This window comes from Zalophus californianus, chromosome 2 (genome assembly GCF_009762305.2).
Source record: "Zalophus californianus isolate mZalCal1 chromosome 2, mZalCal1.pri.v2, whole genome shotgun sequence".
Taxonomy (NCBI): Eukaryota; Metazoa; Chordata; class Mammalia; order Carnivora; family Otariidae; genus Zalophus; species Zalophus californianus.
The window spans coordinates 158,258,657-158,280,366 of NC_045596.1; the positions used below are offsets into that span (position 1 = coordinate 158,258,657).

The following is a 21,710-nucleotide window of genomic DNA, read 5'->3' on the forward strand; positions in this document are numbered from 1 at the left end:
AAAACATAGAGGAAAAGCTTCATGACATTGGATTTGGCACTAATTTCTTGAATATGACACCAAAAGCATAGACAACAAAAGAAGAAATAGATAAATTGGACTTGATTGAAATTCAGTCAAGTCCATTGAAGTTACAACTTTTTGTGCATCAAAGTACACCATCAAGAAAATAAAAAGACTAGGGCAGTTCCTCAAAATGTTAAACATAGAATTGTCATACGAACCCAAGAAAATTGATAGCGTATTTTCACAAAAATGTATACAAATGTTTATAACAGCATTGTTCGTAATAGTGCCAAAGCAGAAACAACCCAAATGTCCATCAACTGATGAGTGGCTAAATAAGATGTGGTGTGTCCATACAGTGGAATATTATTCAGCCATAAAAAGGAATGAAGTACTGACACAACATGGATTACCTTGAAAACATGCTAAGTGAAAGAAGCTGATGGCAAGAGAATACATACACAGTTGATCCTTGATCAACGTGGGTTTGAACTGCATGGGTCTACCTATATGTGATTTTTCGACAGTCCAGGACTATAAGCGTATTTTCTCTTTCTTACGATTTTCTTAATAACGTTTTCTTTTCTCTAACTTACTTTATTATAAGAAAACAGAATATAACACACAAAATATGTGTTAATTGACTGTTTATGTTATCAGTAAGGCTTCCGGTCAGTAGTAAGCTATTAGTAGTTAAATCTGGGGGGAGTCAAAGTTATACACAGATTTTCAACTGCACAGGGGATTGGCATCCCTAACCCCATGTTGTTCAAGGGTCAACTGTAGCATGATTCCATTTATATGAAACATCCGGAATAAGCAAATCTACAAAAGTAGAGAGTAGATTAGTGGCTCCCAAGGAATGGGGAGTAACTGCTAATGAGTTGTGCTTTGGGGCTTCTTTTGAGGGTGATGAAAATGTTCGGGAGTTAGGTAGTGATGATGGTTGCATAACTTTGTGAGGGTTGCACAACCTGTAGTGATTTCTATACTAAAAATCACTGCGTTGTACATGTTAAAAGGTGAATTTTTTGGTATATAAATCTCAGTTTTTAAATATAGAGTGAAGGAAAGGAGTGAGGGGGAATACATTCCCCCTCACTGTAGATTCAGAGATTTCAGAGGGCATAGGTGGAAACGTTTAGGAGAGAGGGAAGGCATGAGCGTCTGTCTGGATAGAGAAGGAAGGTGACATCTGGGCAGTGATGGGGGCCTGGAGGAATAGGAGGCTTGGAGGGATGGGAGGGGGGGTTCAAGTGTTCCAGGAGCCCTGGCTCAGCAGATCCCGGGGTTTGGAGGGACCGAGGCATCTCAGGAAGCCAATAGGCTCAGCCTCCCTGATAGCACTGGGATGTGGTCACAGCCCAGATCACTGGAGGAAAAGAAGGGGGCTCCCAGTGTGGCTACCTTGGCATCTAGAGATGGGCGTTTCCAGAAACAAGGCAGTTGAGCAAAGCAGGCTGGCAATGGGAAGGGGCCACTGTGCCTTCCTAGGCTTGAATGTGGTTCCCAGATCTTGGACTCCACGTATGAAGTCCTGTGAATCCCCAAGAGAAAGACCAGATTCGAAAATGCCAAGAACCACTGCACTCTGTCAGAGCTCTCTGTACGAAAACAAACCAGAGAAGGTTAAATAAATAAGCAAAAGGGATCCAGGGCCAGGGGCCAACCTGAGTGGTTACTTCCTGCTGATGTTTATTGAGTTAGGTGCTGTTACATGAAAATTGAACTATCAGAAACAGGTGGCCAGTTTGTCAGGCATTCATGTGGTAGTTTATTAAGCATCTAGAAATGCCAGGGCCTGTGCTTAGAATGCTGGATGCAGACTTGGTACAGCCTGCCAAGAAGTTTGTGGAATGGGGACGGGGAACTATAAGTTAATCTCTAAGCAAGTCATTACAAGATAATCCATTACAAGCACGTAATAACCAGGAAAGGAATAAGGAGCTCTGATTCTCTATCGCAGGAATCGAATGGAACCTGGGGGTCAGGGCATTTCTCTAAAGAAATGACATTTCAGCTATCCACCAGAATGGGGTGGGAACTGAGGGCGGTGCATAGGAAGGCCCTGGGGCAGGAAGGAGCCTGAGGCCTGAGCTGGAGTTAAACCTTGAGCAGCTGCAGCAGAGAGAAGCAGGAAGAGCCAGATCATGCAGGCCTTCTGGGCTAAGTGGGAGATTTGGGGCGTCATTCCAAGAACAAAGGGAATGGAGGGGGACTATAGAGGGGGAAAGACAGGGGACGGCAAAGCTCCAAGAGGGGGCAGTAGAAAAGAGTGGTTAAGGAGCAGGGAGTCTGGAGGCAAATGGCATGGGTTCAAATCCCAGGTCGGCCACTTACAACCCATGTGACCAAGATCCAGGTCAGCAAACCTCTCCGTACCTCAGTCCCCTCCTCTGTAAAATGGGATAATAATAGTACTTACTTCAGAGGATCATATCAAGAGGATTTAATGATAAAAGCTTGGCTCATACTGAATAAGGAAGAATTGCTGACACGGGTAAGCTCAGCAGAAGCAACCCTCTCCTGGGGACGCTCCCCCACCTCCAGACAGCCATTTTTTGGTGCTAAGAGCTGTTGGAAAGTTCTGGCTTCTCTAGTGGCTGCCACTTTGAAGGCAAGAGTCTCTTGGCCTTGGAAGACCATGCTGGCAGCATCATCCTTGTGGCTGTGGCTCTCCAGCGAGCTCGGAGAGAACAGGGACCGTGCTGACCCTATATCTCATCAGGGCCTGGCACATGGGAGGGGCTCAGTACCTGCTGGAGAGATGGATTTCGAATGAATGAATGAATGAATGAACAAATGGATGGGGCTGTGGAAGAGTACTTACACTCTGCATCAATAACGAGCATTCCCTAGGTGAGGGCCATTCCTGTTCCAAGGCCCTTACATCCATAGTTTGTTCGATTCCATTCTCACAGCCATCTCGTGAGGGGGCTACCAGGAGACACTTCCAGTAGGGGAACGATCTTGGGAATGAGTCCTCTGTCGGGGAGGCCTAGTCATACATCAGGGACTCTAATTATTGAGAAGTGTGTTTAAGTTGTCACCCCAAAGAAGGGCTTTTGGCTAGAAGTCGGGATCCTGGAAGCAGGAATTCAGCTGGAAAGCAAGCAACGCTTGAAATAGTTTCTCTAAAGCTCGAGCTGCATATACTTTATGGCTATGATCTCATCTTCCTTAGCAAGGCACAGGAGTGACAGGGGCATTTTACTTGTTTTTGAGAGGGAGAAGTGGTGCATCCTAGTGAGGCAGAGCCCCACCCCACCCCCACCCCAGCAGCCTGGTGGGGCTCAGAGCAGGACCCAGGCATCCTCAGTTCCTGGCTGGGAGAACGTCCCCCAGCACACCCCCACACCCCATCTCAGAGAAGACAGCGAGTCGATCAACTGGAAAGACAGTGGGAGAACCGCCTTTGATCTTCCCTTGCCCTCTCCTGTTCCAGTCGGAGTCCCACACACACAACTTCCTGCAGGCTGCTACCCCCATTCCTCCCAGACGGCACCGGCACCCCGCACGGCAAGCTGCCCCCTTCCCCAGCAGCCCTGCTGGTTTCTTCTCCAGAGACTATTATTTTGGGAGAGTGCTGAGTTCAGCACTGCGGCAAGGTGCAGTCTGAGGAGCGCTTCTGTCCTTAGCTGGCCCTTTGGAGCTGGCCTCGGGGCCAGGGTGGCCCTAAGTGCAGGGGGCCCCTCCTACACAGGGTCACTGTGTTCAACCACCTACCATCCGTCAGCCCCGAGGCTGTCAAGGCAGGTGGCACAGGAACTGTGGGCAGGGGACGCAGAACTGTCCAAGGGGCACAGCCCAGCCAGACCCCTGCTCCTAGAAAAAACGACCAAGGTCTTGCTCTCGCAAGCACCCCAGAACCCGAGCCCCCACCCACCAGCCCAAAGCCTGGGGTCACCAGCTTCCCAGGGTTTGCCTTAAAAGCCAAAGGAGCAGGCTGGCTGGCCTATGGCCAGCAGATTGCACACGGGGTGAGTGGCAGGGCCAGGACAAGGAGCTGGGGCGACAGGCTTATATAAGTCCTTCTGCCCAAACCCACCGGGATGAGTGGCCTGCAAAGCCCTGCTCCAACAGAGGAGGGGCCTCAGCCAGGACTGCAAACTGAGTCCGGCTTGGAGTAGGCCCAGGTCCTCCCAAGGTATCTGTGTCTGGGTGGCAGATCGGCCGCTGAAGCCCAGGCAGCTGCCCGCCCTTCTCCTTCTGCTTACCAGAGGTCTCTGGTCCTCCAAGTGGGCTCCTGGGGTGGGGACACGCAGGCTGAGAAGGGTGCCCCCTGCAGAGGGCCCCACAGCTCTAAAAGCTTCTTCTGTTCCAGGTGTCCATGCACTGGACAATGAGGCTGGCCGCGGCAGCCCTGTTTCTGAGTCTCACGATGGTGGTCACCAGAGACATGGAGGACTTGTGTTTGTACGAGGCTCTGTCTGACGCCGATGCTGTCCTCTGCAAGTAAGGCTGGGCGGGACTCCGGAAAGCAAGCGGGCTGGCCGAAATGGGGCTTGAGATCTCAGGGAGGGGTGTCTGCAGAAGAACCAGGGAGGAGTGTCTCCTCAGGCAGCCTCTGTGGACTGGCTGAGAGTAAGCGAGCCTTGGAGAACCCCTGGATGGAGGACGGCATTAAGGAAAGAACTTGAGACAGGCTCCTCCTGCCTTCCAGACTGCAGGCTCCCAGCCCCAGAGGGTATACGGGTCTGGTCAGCGCCCCCTCGTAGCCCGGGCCTCCTCCGGACCTGAGAGGCTGGCCTCACCCTCCCTGCTGGGACCCTGAGGGACCATCCCTCCCCATAGCCCGGACTGCTCCCCTCCCCCCAGCAAAGAGACATTTTAAAGAATATGGCAGTTGACAGGGCGTGGGATTGGGCGCTCCCTGTGTGAGGGCGGTTGTTTGCTTTCCAGGGACGAGGACCCGGGAGTGTGGGACAGGTGGGCCTTTTAGGGAGTGTGGCCTCTGGGTGTTGTCTAGGGAAGAGGCCAGGCGTCAGCGGTGGCCTTTTTCCCTTCTGAGGGCATGAGCTTCTCCCCGCCTGCGTCCGCTCTCTCCTCCCTGACCACCCGTTAGAAAAGCCAGTCCTGATTGTCCTGGACTCGTGGCTCATCCTGAGGGCAGCCCGGGCCACTTTGCTGCCAACCCTCTCTGCCAGTTTAGTGGCCAAGGAGGCTGGCATCCCACTGGAGCCATCAGAAGTGAGAGAGTAGGGAAGAACTCTCCTTTCTTACTCGGTCTCCTTGCGTACATTTGAATTCTTACAAATGTAACTTTTAGAAAGATAAGTAATGTTTTCCCTCAAAAAGTTAGGTAGCTGGAACCCCTCTCCCCTCCCAAAAAAGATGATACACATTCTGCTCTTATCAGTATATTTTTTAAACTCTGGTGAAACAATTGTGGGTGAAGTTTTGTGTGGAGGGGAATGTGGCTGCCTCTCACATGTGGGCTCCAATCCTCTAGGTGCTCTGCGGAGTGGAACCTTCCCGGGGGTGGAGCCATTTTACTCGGATAGGCAGAAGACCAAGTCCTCAGGAGCTGGGGAGGTCAGCTGGGCCGGGTCACGATAAGGCCCCATTCCAGAGCACCTCTGTGCTTCCCACGTTCACTGTGGAACACTTAGAAAGTGATCATATGTGTACGGTCACTGGGGGTGACCGGCCTTGGCCCCAGCTGTCCTAGGCTCTGCCCTGCAGACCTCCACACACGTGCTGGTGTCCTGGTGGCCTGAGAGCCCTGGGGCAGAGGGAGCTCCGATGTGTGTATCGAGCATCCTCGTATTGCCGATGATTAAATAACCTGTCCACGGTGCTCACACACCTTACAAGGGGCAGAGCTGGGGTTCAGCCCCACTTGTCTGACTCTACACTTAATACTCTTTCCTCTGGCCACTGACCTTCATCCAGGGGCTCGGAGCTTCTCAAACTCGAGGAAAGGGGAGCTGTCTTAGTCCCCTTCGGGCAGCTCTAACAAAATGCCAGGCGAGGCGCCTTAGAAACAGTAGAAATTTACTTCTCATCCTTCTGGAGGTGCCAGCAGATTCCATGGCTGGTGAGAACCTGCTTCCTGATTCAGAGATGGCTGTTCTCTCGCTATGCCTTCACCTAGTGGAAGGCACCCCCTGGAGGCCCCGCTTCCTGATGCTGTCACACTGGAGGGCTGGGGTCCGGCCTATGAATTGGGGGAGGGGCAACTGCAAGTCAGTCCTTTGTAGGAGCCATTCTCAGGACTGCCTAGAATACGCCAGCAGACCCCCAGTTTGAGAAACACGAACTTACCACACTAAGGTTGCCTGGTAGGAAATGTCCCATTATAAACCATCACAGCAAAAGGGGAGGTTTGTCTTTATTGCTATTGAAGATTTTCATTGGTAAAAGGTCATCACTAACGGAGAACACATTATGGACATGCCAGACCCCCGAGGAGTGGTCAGTACCTCCTTTGCTAGACCTCCCTCCACAAGAACCCTGCTCAGCTCACGCTTCTCGCCTTGCCAAGAGAGCCCCCAGAGAAGCCGCTATTTAGAGTCTGAAAGGGAATTTGTAAAGTTAGGCCTTAATACTGGAGGGTATGAATCTAGAAGAGAGGAATTTTATGTATAGGGACAAGCAGTAGGAAAACACTGTTAAGAGAAAAACTCTTCCAGAGTAATACCTTACCTACAAGTAGACTGACAAAAACACTGAGATCAGAATCTAGGTTCAGGGGCGCCTGGGTGGCTCAGTTAAGCATACGACTCTTGATTTCAGCTCAGGTCATGATCTCAGGGTCGTGAGGTCAAGCCCCACCTTGGGCTCTGCGCTAGGCATGGAGCCTGCTTAAGATTCTCTCTCTCCCTCCCTCTGCCCCAACCCACGTGTGCTCTCTCTTTCTCTCTCTCTTAAAAAAAAAAGAACTTAGGTTCAGTCTCCACGAAAGAACCATAGTCGTCTAACCCGCACGCTTTGGGTGAGTGCACTCAGCACCCCGCTCCCGCTGTCCCCGCTGGAGCCTGGGAGCTGCCCCCTCCAAAGACCCCTGGCCTGTGCTGGAAGCTCCGCCCCTGAGAAGGTGCGTCCCGTCTGAAGGCAGGGGCCGCCTCTCTCCAATTCACCGCCCTCCTCCTAGTTTTGCCCCCAACACTGCATCGAAGGAGTTGTGTCTCTGCCCCCTGATGGTCCTTCAGACGTTGGGGTGTCGTGCTCTGCCTTCACCCGCGGCCCTTCTATGCTGGGCGTTCTCCTCCATCCTCGGTTCTTCCCCGGGGGCCTCGCTTCTGGGCCCCACTTCTGGAAGTGTCGGTTGCAGACAGACCCATGATTCTTTTCCAAGGCTGGCGCCCCACGCTTTGACCCCGAGAACCGTGCAGGAGAGGCTGGGGTGCCCACCGAGCCCCCTCAGACCTCTGTGAAGCCGGCCTCACCTCCATGGGCCTTCCTGTCACCCTTGGCTTTCAGGCCCACGGAATCCTGAGCCCTTCCGCAGGGACAGCCGGGGAGCCGGTTCCCTCTGATCCGCCTCTTACAGTGCTGAAGGGACTTCAGCGACCATCCTGTCAGACAGAAGGCCCGAGAAACGCAGCGACTCCCGGGGAGGCCGTGTGGCGCAGGGGAAGTCAGACCGCTGGGGTAGTTCTCCACGGCTGCACAAATCCCCCCAAACCGAGCGGCTGCTCACCTTTGTTGTGTCCCGTTTTCTCGGGGTGGGGTTCCGCCGGGCAGCTCGGGCTCTGAGCCCCTCAGGAGGCTGCCCTAAAGCTGCGGCTTCATCTGAAGGGTGGACTGGCCAGGGTGGGGTGCTCGGCTCCCGAGCTTGCCCGGGTGGCTGTTGACAGGCCTTGGGCCCCTGAGTGCCACGTGGCCTCTCCGTGGGGCTGTTCACCACACAGCAGATACTTGCCCCAGAGCCAGGCTCTGAGGCGGAGAGCGTGTGAGAGGAGCCACAGGTTTCTTAGAACATAATCTTGGAAGCCACGTCCCACCGCTGCTGCCCTCCCTTCTCCTTTCCAGCGAGTCACTAAGTCCAGCCCCCACTCAGGGGGACGGGTCACACTCAGGTCGGAGGACCAGGAGGCGGGGATCACTGGGGGCATCAGGGACACTGTCGACCACACCCACATCCCTGTCCCCTCAGTTCACCAATGTCGAGACCCTGGGCTGGTTGCTTCACTTTCTTTGGGGCTCCGTTTACCCACTTGGGAGAGGGGAATAATAGCAAAAGCTGCTTTGAGGTATTGTTGTACGGAATGAAATAACATGTATATGATGCACCTGATCGATCCCTTCCCTTTCCCCCGGCCCTATATGCAATGTGAGATAGTGACCACGCTGGGACCAGAGCCCCTGCCGCTCTCCTCCCCTCTCCCAGGTCCTTGTCAAGTTGACTCAAAAGTGCCCCAGCTCTGGGGGTGGAGACAGAACGTGCCCCATGTGAGATACCCCATGAGCAGGAAGAGGGCACAGGTTCTAAAGTGTGTTCCTACTAAATTCAATTTTCGATTCATTCATCTCTAGGCTGATTGGATCGTCTGTTTTAATCAATGACCCACTTGATCATTGCTATTAATCAACTTTGTGCAGCTCACAAATCAAATAGATTTGCCTTCTGTGTCCTGATCCAAGCCTTTGGTAAAACTGCTGAATAGGACAGGCCCGCACATGCCCCCGTGGCCTGGCCTGCATGTGGGGCGCCAGGTGGTTTTCAGACACCAGGCTGGAAGCGCCCCACGGTGTGACCAGGGCTGGGGGCACGGACCTAATCCCTGGTCCCCTGGTGCCTACCTTTCCAGGGCCCACTCTGTGGCTTGAGGACCACTCACGGAACATCAACGTGCTGCCTTTGCTAAACTTTTTAAACATTTGTAGCAATTCCACCGGGATAAAAAGAGGAGACCCATTTGTCCCCTGGGGAAGGCCCCTCTGGTCCCCTGTTTCCCTTCTCCCTGCCCCTTGGCCCTTCCCAGTTCTGGGCTGTGTGCTGACTCTTCATCTCTCTGCCAGTGGAGGGTCCCCTCTATCGGCCTCGGACCTTGCTAGCTGCAGTGACAGGGAGTTATGGCAGGAACAAACCAAACTGTCTTTAAAATGTTGCTGTTGGGGCGCCTGGGTGGCTCAGTCAGTAAAGCGTCCGACTCTTGGTTTCTGTGCAGGTCATGGTCTCAGGGTCGGGAGATGGAGCCCCACATCAGGCTCCACGCTGAGTGTGGAACCTGCTCAGGAGTCTCCCTCTCCCTCTCCTTCCCCCCCTCCTGCCACACGGGTGTGCTTTCCTTCTCTCAAAAAAAAAAAAAAAAAAATTAAAACGTTGCTGTGAGGAAAAATGAAAACCCATCCCTAAAACTTGTTCCAAAGTGATCAAAAATATGGTATCCAAAAGGAATTACTATAACCTCACCAAGAGGTATAAGAAACAAGTGAGCTGAGCAAACCAGAAGTTGAGCTAGCTGGCTCGAGGCTCACCGGGGGTGCTGGCCCACAGAAGCTGTCCTGCGTCTGCGGATGTCGCAGGCTCCGGCTGTCAGCGCTCAAGGTGGGGCGTCAGGAGCCACTGGAAGGGTGGGGTGGGAGGGGAAGGTGGGACAGCCCACCAGGAGGCTGTCCTCGCCTTCCTCCCAGATCCAGAACTTGGGAGGCTCTCCCCCAGAGCTCTTCCCTCATTATCTCCTCACTGGGTCTCCTCCCGGCATCACCCGCAGCAAGGGAATCGTAGCCAGCTCTGGGTGACCACTGGCGGGCCGTGGAGCTGCTCAGCCACGGTGACCACTGGCGGGCCGTGGAGCTGCTCAGCCACGGTGACCACTGGCGGGCCGTGGAGCTGCTCAGCCACGGTGACCACTGGCCGGCCGTGGAGCTGCTCAGCCACGGTGACCACTGGCCGGCCGTGGAGCTGCTCAGCCACGGTGACCACTGGCCGGCCGTGGAGCTGCTCAGCCACGGTGACCACTGGCCGGCCGTGGAGCTGCTCAGCCACTGTGACCACTGGCGGGCCGTGGAGCTGCTCAGCCACGGTGACCACTGGCGGGCCGTGGAGCTGCCCAGCCACGCTGGGCTTTCTGGCGAAGGCTGAGGACCCACCCCTTCTCTGTCAGTGAATCATCTTAACCAAATGGACCCTACAGAGACCCTGGGTCTAGGTGATAAAAAAATGACAGTGGGACAGAGAGGAAGAGCAAATTAAAAAACAAAACAAAACAGTTGGCACAAAGATTTTGGGTTTTTTAAAATGTCTATTTGACAGCCTGGTTTACATCCCTGAGTTTTGGTTACAGGTGAGCCCTTAAGGCTAACCCTGGTGGAGTTTTGGGAACAGCCCTCCCAGTGAGCCGGATTCTCAGAGCATTCGTGCTGTTCAGCTCTTTGCAGGGAAAAAGCAGACAAATGAATTCATAACTACTGTCTTAGTGACCAGATAGTCTACCTCCTAGGAGACATTTGCATTTTGAAAGTGCAGGGAATGGTATGTCGAGAGCCTAGGTTATTGGGCAAGGCTTGACCCAAAGATGTGGCTTATGGAACTACCAGTGAGGATTGCAGACACGGAGAAGGTCTGGATTGTTCAGGGTTGACAAACGCCTGTACCCATGAAGAAGGCTGTGCTCACTTGCTAAACCTTTCTTCGTGTAAAGAAAACATTCCTGGAAAGCAATGTGTAAATTTTGTTCTTATAAACCCAATCCTACTTTAAAGACACTGACCAGGTTTGCCTAAGGATGTACATTCTTTCTGAGAAGTAAATACAGATGACAGTTAACACCTTTTGACCACTGATGACACGCTGGCTCTGTTGTAAACATTGATCGCCTACTTTACTCCTCACACCAATGCTGTAAGTAGGTACTGTCAGTGTCCCCATTTTACAGGGGAACAAACTGAAGCAACAAGAGGTCAAGTAACTCTTAAACCACACTGGTCACACTAGTTAAGTGACCACAACTAGTTCGTAGCAGGCCTAGGATTCAATCCCACTTGATTCCACATTCTCAACGGTGCTAGACTGAAGTGTGTGAGCCCTCCAGGCTCCCCTAGAACTGACATGGGCTGACCATCTCCCTATCTCCATAGGGGACTTGAAGTTTTCTACCCAGAGCTGGGGAACATTGGCTGCATGTTTGTTCCTGACTGTAACAACTACAGACAAAAGATCACCCACTGGGCTGAGCCCCTAGTCAAGTTCCCTGGGGCCTTGGAGGTAAGTGAGCAAGCCTGGCCTGGAGGAGGAGGCTTGGTTTCCCTCTGAGCGTGCTCATCTAGGTGACTTGAAGCCATGTGCAGGGCCATCTGGGTTGGGTAGACCACGGATGCCACAAGCAATGTGCCCTCCTGAGAGCAGCCCCATGGCCTTGGGGGAGGTTGGGGGGGCACTGCAGACTGGGAGCTTTAGCAGGACTCTGGGGCTGCTCCGCTGGGGCCTTTGCCTGCTCGCGGAGGAGCCTGGCTCCTCAGTGTATGTGGAGACCAGCTGGTGTGTGCTTTGGAGTCAGCAGAGAAAAGGAGGAGAGAGGGAGTCCTTTCTCAAGGTGCGAGGTGGCTGGGCATTCGGAATGATCTTCTGAATGAGGAGGAGATGGTTTGTCATGGACAGTGCTTCTCACGTAGGCTAAGCAAGCAGAGAAGTGCATCTTGACTCCGTCATTGCAGTATGAAACCCACCTAAGAGTTTGCTCACACTTGTCTGAAATAGAAGATTGAAGCATTTTTAGGAATTGGAAGTAAGTATTCTTTCTACTAGGAAATGACTAGTACTATCTTGTTCTGGAAGCTTCCCTTAGTCTGGGGATTGTGGTAGCCTGGGGAAGGGCCATGTGAGTAGCAAGTGGGACTGTGGCCGCTCCCTCCAGCAGCCAGGCCAGGTCCTGGGGGCGCTGCTCCAGTGTTCTCGTCGCTGTTCCTTTCTTCCTCGACCCTTGGGCCACACTGAGCCCCCGGAATGTCCGTGGTGGAGGGCGGCTCTTGCTTCCTCTGCCGTGTTTTACTAGGAGGTGCCCGGGGCAACCTGCGTACAAGGACCACGATGTGTCCAGGAACCAGGCCACAGATGGGTGGAGACAGAAGGGCCACGGTCAGGATGTGACTGCATGCACACCATGCACACAGTCTTCCGGTCCCCTCCGTGCGCTGCGGAAGGGGGAGGCCCCTGCCGGCTCTTTCTCTCTCTCCGTCCGGCCTGGGGACTCGCAGTGCTGCTGTTGATCAGGCCTGATGGCGGCCAGGACAAACACAACAAAATAGCAAGTTCTGGGGTGGGGATCGCAGGTTCCTCAGAGGTGGAGGGTAGATCTTTTTTCTCTCTTTCTGGAACTGTTTTCACTATCACGGAACCAATAGACTGCGATGTGTTCCACAATTTATCGGATGGGGAACACGAAGCTTTGACTGGCTATCGTGTTTGCCACCGTGACAAACATCCTTTCCTCTGGGAGGCTAAGCAAGCAAGCAATGAGGAGGCCTTCTGGGTCTCCTCTCCCTCAACCCTGCCAAGGCTCACGCATGTGACCATGCATGCACACGCACGTGCACACATGCACCTGTCAGCCCTCCTCCCTGGAGACCCGTGGCCTGGGTCACACCGGTGGACATGTGGGAGAAGCCGAGGAGACATAGGCCACTAAGGAAGATTCTAAAACTCGGAACAGGACATGGAGGGCTGCAGAAGCAGGGCAGGAGCCCAGTCCTTTAGGGAGAGTATAATGCTGCTCCTGTGACAAGATGCTCGACTTCGCCATTAATGTACTTGTCCCTGGCTCCGCCACTGAAGGAGTAATGAGGTGGAACCAAAATACTTTCGGAGCCCAGTGACTGTCCCAGGAGGGATTCTCAAATTCTGCATGATATTATAGCAGATGTCCACTAGATGGCAGTGTAGACTTTTCTGAGTACCTGGTGTACTTGGTTTGAAGCAAGCTTGGGAAGTCCCTATTTGATTCAGCTTGGTCCACATGGATTGTCCTGGGGTGTGGGCATGGAATGCAGAGAAGAGGTCACCCCCAACAGGTCATGAAGTTTCCCACCCTGTCTCAGTCCAGAGGCGGGATGTGGGGGAGAAAACCTGGAGACTTATGAGGGACACAGAGCTGTGTTAAGAAAGCCAAGGAGGGTAGGGATTTCACAAAGAAAAAGTTGGTCAAAGTGATGGAAAAAAAGGAAGAAAAGTAATATTCTACTACTATAGAACCTGACGTTTTTTGGAAATTTAACTGATGCTTGATAAGGCAGATTCAGTTAGAGTTCAAAAAAAAAAAACCAATCAAGTGGTACCCACATTAATGCTGGATATTATTCATGTGTCATTTCATTTAAAGTTTTTATCAAGTCTGCAAGTGAAGTATTTCTTTAGTTGAGACAGTTACTGGCAAGTGACAAAAGCCAGCTCCAACTGGCTTATGCCAAAGAGGGAAGAAATTGTTGGGTCACAAACTGAAAACTCCAGGGATAGCTTCAGGCATGGTTGGATCCAGGTGCCCAAACAACATCACCAGAAGTCTATTTTTCCCTTTTCTCTACTTTTTTCCATGCTGGTTTTATGTGTAAATAGACTCTTTCCTTGTGGTGGCAAAGACAACCCCATCAGTTTCAGATTTGTGTTACTAGTTTATCAATCCCAGTGGGAATAGATTTGAGGCTTTTCAACCATTAAAAATCCCAGAATTTGTCCTGCTTAGATCACATGCTTATGCTTGAACTGATGACCGTGGGTAGCCCCATTAAATCTCCAAAGGCTGAGAGCAGAAGAGGATGGTTCCTCCAAAGGAGAATCAAGGTGCTAGTTGTCAGAAGAGGGAAAAGATATTGGGTCAGAAAAACAAGAGAAGTTCCTGTAGAAGGAATTAATCAGAGCAGGTGCAGAGCTGGAAAGTGGCAGAGCCAGGTCTGCCCACCTCCAAAGGCTTGACCACCAGACTAGTGGCAATGGCTCTCAGGGGAGACATCAGGGTGCCGGTAGTGTTGGGAGGGCTTGCTGAATGAAGCTTTCCTGGGACAGGAAGCAGTGGTTGCTACAGAGGGTGGTAATGAAGAGGGGGAGACAGGCCAGGGACAATGGGAAATGAGAGGGTGGGTAGATCTTCCCTGAAGGGGTAGAGGGAGAAAACACCTACAGAGAGCAACTGGATAAGCGGATGCTATCCTGGGAACAGGGTCCCTCAAAAGTGCAGGCAGGGGGAGCCCTTAGTGACAGAGAAGAGGGTCGAAAGCATTTCCTCTGGGCCCAGGGCCTGGTAAGAAAGGGCAGGCAGGTAAGAACTGGCTATGTGAGGAAAGTGCCTTGTTTCGAAGGTGATTAAAGCAATGCTACCAAAGCAGCAGGTGCTGGTGGGGCATGCCTTGGGAGCCCCCCACCATCACCAAGCAAGCCCCAAGGCCCTGGAAGGAGGGGTGCAGTGGGCCTGGGACAGTGCCTCTGTGCCTACCAGAGGTCTTCCTGCCTGCACACCTTTGCTCAGGCCACTGCCCATATGTGGATCCTGCATTCTGGGATACCCTGCCTGCACCAAAATGCCTCTTCTTCTAAGAAGCCTTCCCTGACTGCCTCCCTCTTACCCCTCTCCTCATCCCTGGCTGGTCTCTTTCTCTGAGCTTTTTAAATATCCCCTACCCACCAGATTTAGTGTTTACTTCCTCTGGCTTGTATTGTGGTTGCTTATTTCTATCTCCCAGAGCCTTGACCAGTGTATAAGCTCTAGGAAAGTAAGACACACACCCCCCACAGCCCCTTTCCAGCATTGCAGACCCCATGGCCAGGTGAGTGAGTAGAGAATGAATGAATGGCAGGTGGAAGGACACCTCCTGGAATGTGAACATGAGATGTGTGAGTTCCACGGTTTGCCTTTTAAGCCCCTGGGTGTCCAGGTCAGCCTGGTGGACCCTGAAGCCAGCCCTAGTCTCTCATCCACCCAGGGTGGGTGGGGGCTGAGGGCTGGGAAAGGGAAAGCCAGGAGACAAGTCCAGTGGGTTTCCCAAAAGGCAAAGTTGTGCAGAGAAATGTGGACGGTTCCTGTGCCAACAGCCCTGAGAGCTGAGAGGTGTCGAAATAAGAAGCTTTCTCTCCGGGTGCTTTGACAAATATTAAGAGGCAAATGTCTTAAAATGCATCCCTTTGAAGACGATGCAAACTGAAAGGACCCCGAGAAGCTTCTTGACTGAGGCTTATTCTTCACCTTGAATTTCACCAGCTGGAATCCTTTTGAAGTGAAGAAATTGCCTTTAAGTGGGGGAATGTGCATTGCATTAGAGAGAAGGAACAAGGAGTCCTGCTGTCCCTCAGGTTTCCAGGCAGGCTCGGCTCCTTTCTCCTTCCCAGAAAGCAGGTGACTCTGAGCCTCCTCCTCCTGGGTGGGGCGGACATAGCCCCATACCACCCTGGGCCCGCAGTGTCTGTGTTGCTGCCTCCTGGGGGCCACCTTCTTGCCCTCACGGGCCCAGAGCAGGGAAATAAGTCGGGACACAGGTGGTGGCATCTCAGATTCTCCGTGCTCAAAGAGACCTCGGAGCTAACTAGCCCGCCTCCCATCCTTCTCTTTACACACAGAGCAGAAAAATCGGGGCTCCTCTGGTCACAAAATGATTAGTGGAGGCGGGACACAGAGCTCCTGACACCCAGAGTAAGGCTGGGTAGAGCAGCCCCGGAAAGACGGGGCAGATTCTCTCATCCGGGGTAAGAAGGGGCAGGGGAGGAGCATGCGTACATGGTGACTGTGGAGGAACGGGGAGAGTGGCGGAGGGAGGGCTGGTATGACTCTTGGGTTTCTGTGACGGTGAGGCAGGGGAGTAAGGGTGAAACTAAGCATCGAACTTGTCCTCCAAAACAAGGTGCTTTGGAGAGTGAAGGGGCATGTGGTCGATAATTATCAGGATGGCGAGGGTGATAGGGCACCGTCCCATTATTACGGCTTCCAGCAAGGGACACAAGAGAACTAGATCTACAGGCACAAAGGCCGGTGGCAGCGACTCTGCAGCTGGCCGCCCACACCAGAAGTGTGCAGGGAGATAAGACGCGCCTGAGCTATAGAAATGCTGGCGGGAAAGAGCCAGTGCTGAGGGCAATGCCCCAAGCAGCAGAAATTGGAGAGAATGGGCCCATTGGAGAAGTTCGCATCTGAGAAGAAGAACCACGGGGGTGGTAGAGGTCAAACAAAGGGCAGGAGATTTCCACGTTCCTCAGAGGTCAAGGGTGGGAACCGCAGAAGAAGCTTCCGAGGCCCCAGGCCTGAGCATGGGGGTGAGCAGGAAGGGGCGGGAGAGGCAGGTGTGCTCACTGGAGGCGGCCGCCCCAGGATGGGTGGGGAGTCTTCCCGGCTGCCGGACCTGTGAGCTGGAGCGTGGGCAGCAGAGCCCCTCACACAGGGATGAGATGCTATCTGGAGGCTGGAAGGGCTTTGGGTGTGAATGTGAGAAAGTGCACTTTGTGGGCGTTCCAGACAGAGGTCAGGAAGGTGTGGGGCCAGAGAGGTAGGAATGGAAGGGGGTGGCCGCCAGGCTCAGACTCAGCGGTGTGGGGGCAATCAGCAGCAGGGCCAGGCTGGGGAGAGCCATTAGATTTGGTAAATTCCCTGGCACTGCTCTTGAGGATGGAGAGAGGAGTTCCAAAACAGGGGCCTGGGAGTGGATGGTAAATCCAGGACAGGGTGGGGGTTCAGCTGTGCCCCAAGTGGTAGAGGGAACTCATGACCTGCAACCCTCACCCAGGGCCTAACCTGTGACGCAAGCTTAGTAAATGCTGTCAGTTGTCACTGTAAGAGACAGGCCTGGAGACTGAAGAGTACAAGGCGCAGAAGGATTTGGGCTTCTGGAGCCTCTGGGAGGCCTGAGTGAGTTTGAGGCTCAGAGGCAGGGAGGAGTGCTGACAGGTGGAGCCAGGCCTGGGAAGGCAGGTGAGGAGAGCACCCAGTGCCCAGTGGAGGATGTGTGCATGGAGGAGGACCTGCTCAAATGTGCCTTTATCCTTTGTCCCTGGCCAAAGCCTGCTAAAATCAGCCAGGCCTCTCGGCCATCAGCTGTGGTGAGGCCTCTGGCCACAATGGGGCCCAGTGAGAGAACAAGGCTTATCACCGTTTCTAACCCTTGCTGCCAGTGACTTGAAGTTGCAGAGAAACTTCTCAGGTAGGATTTCACACAATCCTCCTAACAGTGTTGGGAGCTGGGCAGAGTTGGGATTATCCCCACAGTTGCAGATAAAGGGCCCTCCCAAGGTCACACTTGCCAAAGCTGGGAAGTAGGAGAACAAGCCTTAGATCCGCTCCAGCCCACTGTCTTTCGGCTACATAATTTTGCCTCTTGACTTCATCCTGGTTACTTGAATACGGATGGGGTTCCAGGTAGTTTCGTGCCTAAGCATCTTTGCCGCCAAAGATGCACAGCTTTGCTGCACAGCTAATTGGCTATAAGGCAATTTTGCTGCAAAAACTAAAATCATGAAAAATAAAAGAGGGACATTCATTAAAAATGACATAATGAAACATGAAGAACAAATAACAAAATTAAAAAGAATTTATTGTGAAATATAAAATACTGGAACATATTAAAAATGCATAGTGTAGATTCATGGCAACTCTACACATATCATTGATTTTGCGGATTGTACCTAGGTACTTCTCTTCAAAGTCTTTCATTCATGCTCTCATACATTTTCTTGGTGATTCGTCTCCTTTTTCAGCCTCACACTTTTTCTCTTTTCACTAAAATTTCCTCCTCCATTGAGAGAGGTACCAGTTTGCAAATACGAGGATGGGCACCTGTAGCTGAGCTTTGTATGGCGTGGTGACAACCTTCTACACTGCTGTTTGTTTATGGCCTCTGGTCCCATGTCCACTTGGGACTTTCCAAAGTTCTAGGAGAAATGTGGGTTGAAAACTCTGCATCACTGTATAGGCGGCCACGAGGGCTAAGATTATATAGGATAAAATGCACCAGTGAAACTAAACTGTCAGCCAGTGACTTTTCATCTTTTACGGCAAAATTGCATTATGGCCGATTACTTGCGGCAACGATGTGTGCAGCAGAGATGCTCATGGCCAAAGAGCCAGGCGCGGCCCCTCATGTCCACAGTGGACTCGGGGGGCCGTTCCTGGGTCCTCCGGCTGGGGCCGATCCCGACGGAGGCCTCCTGTCTGCCCCTCCGCCGGTCACTGTCATGCGAGGCGGGGACACAAGCGAATACGAACCCCGGCCCTGCCCATCAACAGCTGCACCTGGTGAAGGTAAGAACATGCGCGGTTGTCATTGTAAAAACACTGAACTCGGAAGTGCTTGTGCGGCTGATGTTTTGCTCCTGGGCGGCTTCATTAGGAAACTTCTTGGCCTTGATCTTTATTTCTAGTCGTCTTTCTCCCCTGCACCACCTCTCCTGTCGTTACATTTAGTGCTCCAGGGTTTGCAAAACCTCTGGTCAGACCCGAGCCTGACCTTCCCGGGGCTTTTTAATCAAGCCGCCTGTCCCCCGTCCACAGTGGTGCTCCTCCAAGCGCAGGCAAACGGGGTGTTTGCTCAGTGGTTGGGCATCTGATGTCGGCTGAAAGCTTCCAGTCAAGTGTGGGGAAACAGGTTCCAGATGTTTTTCAGATCAAATAATGTTTCTTTGGAAAAAAAAAAAAAAAACTGTGTGGGCCGCTCCTCGGAGGGGGCATGTAGGATCTGAAAGGAGAGTTCACTGGGTTTGCATCCTGGTTTTAAAACAAAGGTCGTTCAGCAAGTGTCTGTGTGGGGCACTTCGCGTGTGTGGGATCTGTTCAGAGCCGACCATTGGGGGTGTAAGCAGAGGCTTCTTGGATTTTAAAATAGCTGCCTGGCCCTTGTAGGAGCCATTTGGAGAGATGAATACTCGAATTTTGAATGTACAGTGGCTTGTTGCATGTTCTCACTGGAGAGAAAAGACGGTGGCCTAAAGAGCAGTTCAGAGAAGGGTTTTGAGGCTGTTTGAAGGAGTGATGATGTTATTTGTTAACACTTACAGTCTTGGGGTGGGGGTGGAGGACAGAAGGAGGTGGAAGATCCTCTGCTGGGTGGAGCAGCTCTGCAGCTCTGGTGGAGCAGTCCCATGGACTCTGAGGTATCTCACTCCTGATCGGTGCGCCCTCGATGCCGGCCAGTTAGAGCCCGTCTGGCCCTCAAGACAGCTACGTGGGCCAGGCAGAGCCCACGTTTTACAGACGAGGAATCAGCAGCTCATGGGAAATTATCTATTTAGTTTTTAATAGACTTTATTTTTTAGAGAAGTTTTAGGATCACAGAAAAATTGAGTGGAAAATACAGAGATTTCCTATATGCCCCTTGACCCACACACAGGCAGCCCACACTATTAACATCCTTCACCAGAGTGGTATATGTGTCACAACTGGCGGACCCACGCTGACACATTGTTATCACCCTCTGGGCATGGTTTACAGGAGGGTTCCCTCTTGGTGTGGCACATTGTATAGGTTTGGACAGATGTAGATGACATGTATTCATCATTATAGTATCAGACAGAGTAGTTTCACTGTTCTAAAACTCCTCTGTGCTCCGCCTCCTCATCCCCCAACCCCTGGCAACTACTGATCTTTCTGCTGTCTACATAGTTTTTGCCTTTTCTAGGATGTCATAGTTGGAATCCCAGCTGTATATAGCTTTTTTGGATTAATAGCACAGACTACCAGCTGGGCCTCCTGACTCCAGCATCAGCACCTTCTTCACTGCACAAGGGTGTGGTCACACTCCCCATCTTGGCCCAAGCCAGTGGCCAGTTATCCTGTGGCTTAAGTTCCCTTTTGGGGAATTGTGCTCCCCTCAACTAGAGGTTTCTGCTGAGACTTTGCAGTGGGCAGGATCCACTCAATCCTACATCCACTGTCAACTTGGGTGTTCCCACCATTTGGTTTCTTGTCTGTCTCTCCAACTAGAATGTAAACTCCCCGAGGACAGAGCCCTTTGTATGCTTGGAAACAGCACAAAATAGGCAATTTTTGTGCAGTGAGATCTGTGCTGTGATATGGAGCTAAGTACAGGATGCTGGCAAGGCGGGGGGGAGGTTATCTCTTGGTAATGAGAGTATAAGCATTCCAGTTTTCAAAGCACTTTCCCTAGTCATGACAGTTCTTATCTCCCATCAGTCCCGAGAGGTGGGCCAGGCAGCTGTCTGCTTACACTAAGGATCCTTGGCCCAGGGATGGCCGGAGAAGGCAGATGCTCAGCCTCAGAGTCCAGCACTCATCTACTTGTTGCCTCACACCCTATTTGGGCCTTCTTATAGCCTTGTGGACGTTAGCTTGCCCTAATGCACAGATGTGTTAAGTGGAGTGAGGAAGCCTGGGTTCCAATCCCAGGCTCCTGTACTGTGTTTTTCTTTCCTGCACCCCCTGTCTCCCTATTGTCCCCAAGCATTTACTACCTGGCCACATTTACTGACTGTTTTCCACGCGGTCAGGCTCTGTGCTAAGTGCCCCATGCGGTATGATTACCTTCATTTTTCAGTCCAGAAAACTGAGGCACAGAAAGATTCCCGAGCTCATGAGTGACAGAGTCAGGATTTGAACCCAGGTCTGTATGGGCTCATCCCCCTGAGAGTAGAAGGCAACTTGCCGTGTGTCCCAAATGACCTGAGCTGTTTCCCATCGCCGCCCTTTACAAATGGGCCTCACAATATCAAATAACTTAGCAAAGTGAGAGATAAGGGGTGGGACATGGGGGTGTGCAGGCATGTGCACAAATCAGAGACCCTTGGTTTCTTCCCCATCTCTAGGTCTGCACTGCTAAACCAAGGGAGAACCAGGGTAAGCCATCAGACATTCTAATTTCCATGTCTGAGTTCTTTCCACTGCAATTAGGAGTGCAGAGGACCCATCCCCATGGCCTAGAGTGCTAGAGCTGCTCTGGGCAGGGGCAGACAAGGCCTAGAGCGGACGAGAAGGGAAGAGGGCCAGGCCTAGCTCCTAGGCGTGGCTCTCCAGGCCCTGGATCTGCGAAGACACACTCCTGCTGTCTCCTGGGGCTGCAGTTGCAAGAGCGAACACCAGAGGGAGATAGGTGACTGTCATCCTTGCCCCAGGCAAGGCGACATGCATACCAGCCAGGAAGGCATTGCCCAGGGCGGGCAGACAGTGGAGACCTACCCAGTAATGGAGAAAAGGAGGGTCCTGGATTTGGGTTGGGTGGGCACGCCTCTGCACCCTTTGCCCCATCTCTCCCTTTCCCATTTGCTTATGGAAATGCCCTTCTACTCAAATACAAATATCCTTGGACTGGAATTCCTTAAATCAGGGGCCACTAACTGGAAAAGCCCTCAGGGGCCAGGCCTTAATTAGTGGATGAAATACACAGTTGGAAGGAAAGCGGGGCCAGGCAGATCCGCTTGCTTTGAGAATCCCCTCACGTCCCACCTGGCATTAAAAGGATTGTTACAGTTGCGCTGGTGGTCCTCTGCTCATCCCTGGTTTTCCCTGACCTGCAGAGACTATTCAGCTCCCTGAGGCTGGACAGTCCAGCAGCGATGAGAACTGCTGGGCATCGGAGCTACTCCCTTGGTTTAGAGAGCACTCAGAGCCTGAGGAGTTAGTATGAGACGCAGCCAGGCTGGGCGTTGCACAGACCTTGTCTGTCTTAGCTCTGTTACTCATAACTCTGTGACCTTGGATCTTCTCACTAAGATTCCTTTTTCTCACTTTAAAATAGGTATAAAAGCCATTTCTGGGTAAGACCCAGTGGCCATTTCTCAATGTCAATTCTTCTGGTCTCCCCAGCAGCGTTCGACCCAGTGGGTCACCGCCTCCTCC

General features: G+C 52.4%; 1 protein-coding gene across 3 annotated transcripts in view; it reads left to right on the top strand.

Moving 5' to 3' along the window:
- Positions 1-21,710, top strand: part of PEBP4 (phosphatidylethanolamine binding protein 4) — a 248,125-nt gene that overhangs the window by 45,300 nt on the left and 181,115 nt on the right. For all 3 annotated transcript variants that reach the window (XM_027598917.2, XM_027598918.1, XM_027598916.2), the window contains 2 exons: positions 4,331-4,461; positions 11,035-11,161. In XM_027598917.2, the coding sequence (XP_027454718.1) occupies positions 4,337-4,461; positions 11,035-11,161 (252 nt within the window). In that variant the 5' untranslated portion in view covers positions 4,331-4,336. The remainder of the gene's footprint in view (positions 1-4,330; positions 4,462-11,034; positions 11,162-21,710) is intronic.